Source organism: Tupaia chinensis, unplaced genomic scaffold, assembly GCF_000334495.1.
Source record: "Tupaia chinensis unplaced genomic scaffold, TupChi_1.0 Scaffold000042_1, whole genome shotgun sequence".
NCBI lineage: Eukaryota > Metazoa > Chordata > Mammalia > Scandentia > Tupaiidae > Tupaia > Tupaia belangeri.
This window is the reverse complement of record NW_006159497.1, coordinates 3,716,496-3,723,603: the sequence shown is the minus strand read 5'-3', so window position 1 is coordinate 3,723,603 and position 7,108 is coordinate 3,716,496. Positions and strand designations below refer to the sequence as shown.

The 7,108-nt window shown below is 53.5% G+C and overlaps 1 protein-coding gene across 1 annotated transcript in view; it reads left to right on the top strand.

The window, feature by feature from the left end:
- The window catches only part of SEC14L5 (SEC14 like lipid binding 5), a gene marked incomplete at its 5' end in the record, with an annotated part of 47,810 nt that overhangs the window by 2,013 nt on the left and 38,689 nt on the right, over positions 1-7,108 (top strand). The window contains 2 exons of the mRNA XM_027773075.1: positions 241-327; positions 956-1,068. Coding sequence (XP_027628876.1) covers positions 241-327; positions 956-1,068 — 200 coding nt within the window. The remainder of the gene's footprint in view (positions 1-240; positions 328-955; positions 1,069-7,108) is intronic.

The following is a 7,108-nucleotide window of genomic DNA, read 5'->3' as shown; positions in this document are numbered from 1 at the left end:
GCAGGGGCAGGGGGATCCTGGGAGGGGTCAAAGCAAACGGCGGGGGCGGGGCCGATCGGGGGCGGGGCCAGGTCAGTATCTCCGCTGTCCCGGGTCCTGGAGAGCTCAGACACTGCACGTCTCGCTCCCCGCCCTTGGGTCCCTCTCCGACTGGTCGGTTCGCAGAACACGCTGGTCCGGGACGTCCTGGGCAGGGTAGCGGTTGTCCGGCCCAGCCCCAGGCGCTTCGCTCCGGACTAGGCGACGGGGAGTGCGGGGGCTCCCCGGCGAGCTCAGCACTGGGGCCGGCTGTCCCACGCTGTGTCTCCGGAGGCTCCTCGGGCAAAGGTGAGAGAGACTTCAGGGGCCTGTACGTGCATGCATGTATGAACACCTCTGTGTGTGTGCTCATGTTGTGTGAACGCCTTTGTGCACCAGGGGAATTGTGCGTGTGCGTGGAGTTAGGCAGGTGTGTGTTCCAGGGAGCTAAGTATGTATAAAGTTGTGCACGCGTGCAAGGGCAGTGCCATGGGGGGGCACGCACGTGCGTGTGTATGTGTTTGTGTGTGTAAGAGACAGTTTGTGTAAAATTTAGTGACAGCTATATGTGTGTATCAGGGTGTCTTGGCAGAAATAGGTGAACAGGTGCAAGGATGTGAGCTATGGGGTGCATTCATGAAGAGAACTGTGAGAGTGTAAGCATTGCACGTGTGTGTGTTTTCAAGTGTGGGCAATTAGGGGCCCTTCTGCTGGTCCTCAGTGTGAAGGGGTGGGGAGGAGGAAAGTTTGGGCATGCTGACTGCTCTTGGAGTGTGTGTGGCCTGGGGTAGTGAGTAATGGGTATGACAGGTGTTTGGGGCCGGATCCTGATTGATGTGGGGATCATGTTGGCCCCTCACTTTCTGGGTGGGGGAGATGTGTGGGTGGAGCCAAATGGGGCTGGGCTGGCCCTGCTCACCAGCACCCCTCGTCCCAGGCTCCAGCTCCCTGCTGCCCGGTGGCTCCTGCCGGCACTGGGCCGTGAACATGGTGCAGAAGTACCAGTCTCCTGTCCGAGTCTACAAGTATCCATTCGAGCTGGTCATGGCGGTGAGTGAACCTTGCTCTCTTGAGGCCCCCTCAGGTGACCGTTGAAGGGACTCAGGAGAACTATGGTGGGAAGGAGAGGGAGTCCCTTGGCCCCACAGTCAGAAGGAATGATTGAATTCAGCTGCCCTGATGGGCCAGCTTCTAACTGTGACCCCTCCACCTGGCCATCCCCTCCTGTCCTTCCCAGAACTTCTGGAATCCCTGCCCGGTGACCAGAACACCTGGTCCTTCTTCCTTCTCCTTAAGGAAGCTCTCCTGTCCTCTCGCCTCAGACTCTCCTGACAGGAAACTAGAGCAGCAGGGCCAAGCCACCGCTGCCACTCTGTGATGATAACAACGGTGACTACAATGGTGGGCGTGTGAGGGTGACCAGCTAGAAGCTGTTTGTGGGTTGTTTACATACTATATGTCCTTCACCTCCCAGTAGCTCTCCCTTCCCCACCTTACCCCCAGTAACCCAAGGTCTGGACAGGTGACGAGAAGGGCTGGGTTCCACAGCTGGGAAGAGGGGGAGCTGGACTCCAAGCTCATCTGTAAACCATGGTGCACCCAGTCCTCCTGCTTAAGGATGCCCCTGCTCCCCTTCAAGGAAGCCCAGAGGAGGGGGGCGAGTGTGCAGGAAGGGCTGGGTGGGATTCGAGTGGTGCACAGTATGCTCGTGTCACACAGCCCATCAGCTGGGGGCCCGCGTTCTGGCCTCCCCGATGAGGAGCAGGCGCCAGGGACACGCAGATGGGGACTCCTTTCTAGCCCCATCACTCTGCCTGTCAGAGATCTACTTCCTTGCTCAGTGAAACAGGGACGATGCTCTGGGCTGTGGCAGGGACTGAGTGGGGTCACTCGTGGTGTGCCTGGCACACAGTAGGTGCCTGACATGTGCCTTCCCTGTCCTGCACTGCATGGTCTTTTGATTGCTCAGAGGTGTCAGAAACAGCCTGACCCCCATGTCTCCTCCCCAACTGCGTCACCCCAGCCTTCATCTAAGGAGTTCCATGTCGGTTAGTGGCTGTGTGCGTGCGTGTCCCGTCTTATCCTACAGACCCACACACACATGGTTTGTAGCCGAACGAAGGGGTGAAAAGCATCCCGGAAGTCATCTGCTCGTCATGGGCTGGCCTGGTCAGCTGGCTGCAGGGGCAGAGGTGGGGCAGGCCAGGACCCTCTCTCAGCCCCGCAGGTGACCCCCTAGGCGCCCCTGGCAAGTGAACTAGTCTCACGAGCATCCACTTCCCATCTCTGATGGAGATGGCTGCTCGGCTCCTTCCGGCTGTGCGTCATGCTGTGGGTTCATGAGCCGGTCTGTGTGGGGCTTCCGGGCCAGGGTGTGACGCCGAGCACACGCCATGGGCTCCAGCTACTGATGCTATTGCTGGTGACAGTGCGGCTTCCTGTAGTTGTAATGGGGGAGGGTCCCCAAGGGGCGGCAAAGAGATCCAAGATGTGGGGTCTGAGGCGCTGGGTCCCTGCAGCTACTCTGCCGCACTCTGGCTGGATGCCTTTGCGGTTGGCGAACTTCTCCGAGCCTCGGTTTGTGCATTTGAAATAGAGATGGCCCTATGCACCTTGTGAGGTTGCCAGGAGGTTAGACGTGATTGTGCGTGTGTGTCGCCCAGCACAGGGCCCGGCCCATACTACGTAGATAGTCAATGGTAGAAGACGGTCAGTGATGGCCCCCAGTCTAAGGCTCCTGGCACTCGTATGCTCTATGACCTGAGAACTCATTCATTCAATAAAAGAGAGAGGCTGTTCCCTGTTTTGGGTCAGCCCAGAGACACATGGTTCTCTGCCGTGAAACTGAGACGCACGACAACTGAATGGAAGGCCCACTGCAGCATGGGCTTAGTAAGTGCAAACTTAGTTTAGCGTGTTTCGAGTTCTCAAACATATCTGCAGTAGCTGCACTAAAATCAAACGTGCCCGTAACGTGGCACTCGGGTCCGTGTCAGTAGGACTCGTCACGGCCTTGCCTGGCGTTGCCTTTACCAGAACAGGTGTGCCCGCGTCGTGGTTTGTGAGCTCCGTGTTCCTATAGGAAGGCAGGGCCCGGTTTACCCTGCAGGGTCCAGCCTCTGGGCGTTGATGGATGGACATCTGCATGTAAAGAAAAGGCTTTCAGGGACAGGCAGTTAGCGTAATGGCTATGTCACTGGACTCCTGCGGTTCATGTCCCGGACCCTGTGGCTTAAACTCACGCTGGGTGCGTGTGTGTGCGCCCAAGATCCAAGGGGAGAGTAGAGGAGAAGAGATTGCGACGTGACCATCCCCCCTGGGGGTGATTTCTTGCTTTCTGTCTTTCTGTCTCTCTCTGGCAAGCACACACTCCTTATAGCAAAAAAAAAAAAAAAAAAAAAAAAACCCCACCCAAAAAAAAAAAAAAAAAAGAGAGAGAAGAACTACTATCTTTAAAGTTAATTTATTAATGTCTTCAAAGAGAGAAAGACCCCCAACATGGTCTTCATTCCATGACCCATCCCCAACTTCAGCCAGCCAAGATCACAGACACATGAGTGCCTGGTATGTGTAGGGATAACCCAGGACATGATCCCAAGACCTTCCCATGTGGGTCTAGCACCACAGAGTGTAGTATTACCACTGCATGCTGGTCCCAGCCTACTCTTTTGTGGATACTCCTCTAAAGCTCAGGCTTACAACTGCCATGTGTTTCCTAATTATTGGGGTTGCTTGTCTTTTCTGCCAGCCAAGCATCCTTTCTTCACTTTTCTTCCAACAGAATTCATTGTACATTCAGAGCCCAGTCCATCTGGTTTCACTGAGGCAAGCAAGAATCTCCTGGGGATTGGAATGACCGCACAGGCTTCCAGGCCTACCCCAGGGGAAGAGGGCCTAACTTCCCAGTGACCCCAGGAGTGCCCTGGGAACTCTGCAGACCCTGAGTTTCTACCTTCATTGCAAACCTGATCACCTAAGGACCCAAACTACACGGCCTGGAATTTCTGTTCAGCTAGGCCAGTCTGGAGGAAGTGCTGGTAGCTTTAAATTCCTCTGGGATTCAAGTGTGCAGCCAGGCATGGGAGCCATTGCATAGCCTCCAGCTGCCTCTGCTCTCCCACTGCCTCTCCAACTCAGATCGTAGGTTTACCTGCGCTGATTTGGGTCACTCACGTTGCTCAGAAGGTCTGCCCAGCGGCCCTCTTCGCCGTACAGTTCTCTTCTGTGAAATGGTCCCAAGCCACAGCCACGCCGCCGGCAAAGCCCTCGGCCGACTGTTTACAAGGCATCATTGTCCCCAGAATAGCTGCATAACTCAACAGAACGTGTGCGCCGTGGGCAGAGGCCGTCTTCTGCGGCGCTGTCCGCCTTTGTTCCCAGCTGGACACTTGCCCTCAGTTTGAGTCAGATGCTGGGGAAGCTGGGGATGAACTCAGCTGCTTCCACTGCTCTCAGGGGCTAGAGGAGCTGGCTGTTCAGCTTTTCTGTTCCACAAAACTGACCTGAGGATCAAAACGCCCCTTGCTTCTTCCGAAGTCCATCAGCGATGACACAGATGACTGAAATTAGGCTATAAAACGGCATTTTGGGCAACCTTTTAAAAATCTATCTAATCAAATGAATGGACATTGGGCCAGCTTGGGGCGTGGTGCTTAAGGCAGCTGGATCCCACATGGCCCACAGCACAGTCTGAGTTCTGGACCATGCAGCTTGTGTGGACGTGTCCAAAATCCCGAAAGGAGAACTGGAGAAGGGATTGCAGTATGGCTATCTCCCCATGGAGGGTGCTTTCTCACTTTCTCTTGCTCTCTGTCTCTGTCTTCTTTTTTTTTTGAGAGGTTTTTGCTCTAGGGCACATGCACTTGCCAGAAAAACAGAGAGAGACAGAGAGATAAAAAGCGAGCAATCACCTCCTCCCCTCCACCCGGGGGGGGATGGCCACGCTGCAATCCCTTCTCCTCCATTCTCCTCTCGGGATCTTGGGCACGCACATGTGCCCAGCGTGAGTTTAAGCCACCAGGTCCAGGACTCGAACCGCAGTAGGCTACTTGGGAGTGCAGTGACGTAGCCACTATGCCATCTGCTAGTTCCACACTCTCTAGGGGGCACATGTGTCCTCTAGCAAAAGAAGAAGAGGAAGAATAAGAAGAAGAAGGAGAAGAAGAAGAGGAGGAGGAAGAAGGGGAGGAAGAAGCAGCAGCAGCTCTGTCTCTGTCTCTGTCTCTCTCTCTCTCTAAATCCCTTCCACGAATTTTGCTCCCTAAGGGTGGGATTCCAGGGGTCCTCTGCTTTTCTTCTTTCTTGTAGAATTCTGTGACATTGGATTCAGAACAAGCTTGCACTACTGGGGCAAACAATCTGGAAAGCGAGGCAGTGGCGATGTCAAGAGTGGAGAGGGTCTTTGGTCCCTCTGAATGCTGTGGTCCCAGGAGGTTAAGGGGGTGTTTGTGGTGACCCCTGCATGGGAGAATGCAGAGGCCCTACCTCCAACTGCAGGTCAGACCCCTGTGTCCCAAAGGCTGTGCTCTGGTGAGCATACAGCCTGCTGTGAGTCCGTTGTCGTCTATCAGTCTCTTCCCAAATGGGTGGTGGTTTTGAGCCAGACCCACCAGGCTAGACCCCTGCTCTAGCTCTCGATGTATTCCCTAGTTCCTTGGTGCCTCAGTTTCTCACTTGGAGAAGGCAGATAAAGCAAGGGATGGAGGTTCCTGGACAGGGTCATGCACGTTGACTAGTGCTTGTGGAATGTCACCTGAGTTTATTATTATGTATTGTCTTTTCAGCTTGGAGATAAAGCTTACAGGGCTAGCTGCATGGCTTAGTGGCTAAGGGAGCTGGATCCCACATGGCTGACCTCACAGTTCAAACCCTGGCCCCTGGGGCTTCGGAAACATGCTAAGCGTGTGTGCATGCCCAAGATCTCAGCAAGATGGAGAAGTGGAGGAGAAGGGGTTGCAGAGTGACTATGCTTGATGGGGGGCTTTCTCCCTCTCCCCCTCTCTCTCTGTCTCTGTGTCTTCGGTGAGTGCGCACACCCTCTGGGGGAGAAAACCCATAAAGCTATACTCACATCATGTACTTCACCCGTTAAAGGACACCATCAGCAGTGCTCAGTGTGTTCATGGAGTCAGGCGACCATCACCACTGCCAGTTTTAAGCCATTTTTATCATCCTCAAGAACCCCCTTAGCCTATCTGCAGGTCATCCCTGAGTCTCCCCTGCTTTTCCTGACCCACTACCCCACCCCACTGAGGCAAACATTGACCTGCCTTCTGTCTATGGACTGGCCCGTTGCCCACTTTCATGTAAACACAATCTCACACCATGTGGCCTTTTGTGGCTGACTTCCCTCATTTAGTATAATTCTTTATTTTAGAATTATTTTATTTAATTTACATTTATTATTATTTTCTTTTTAAAGAATTATTTATTTCATTTTATTTATTTATTATTATTATTATTTAATTTATTTGTTTACATGAGTTTTGCCGGAGAAAGAGAGAGACAGAGAGAGACAGAGAGAGAGAGAGAGAGAGAGAGAGAGAGAAAGCAAGCCACCAGGTCTAGGACTCAAACCACAGTAGGCCATGTGGGAATACCAGTGCCTTAACTACGATGCCACCTGCTGGCCCCATATTTATTATTATTATTATTATTTTCATTTGACCGGAAAGGGAAAATGAGAAAGTAAGCCACCAGGTCCAGGACCTGAATTGTGGTTGGCCATGTGGGAGTCCAGTGCCCAACCACCATACCACCTGCTGGCCCCATAATGTTTATTCTTTATAAAAAATGATTATTATAGGGTGCATGCACATGCCAGAGAGACAGAGAGAGGCAGAGAGAGACAGAGAGGTAGAAAGTGAGAAATCACCCCCCACGGGTGATGGCCATGCCACAATCCCTTCTCATTCATTCTCTTCGAATCTTGTGGGCATGCACACACATGTGCCCAGTATGAGTTTGACGGTGCTAGGTCCAGGACTCAAACCATGGTCAACGGGAACCAGCAGTTAGCGTAATGGCTATATCGCTGGACTCCCACGTAGTCGACCGCGGTTCGTGTCCCGGACCCGGGTGCGTACAACTC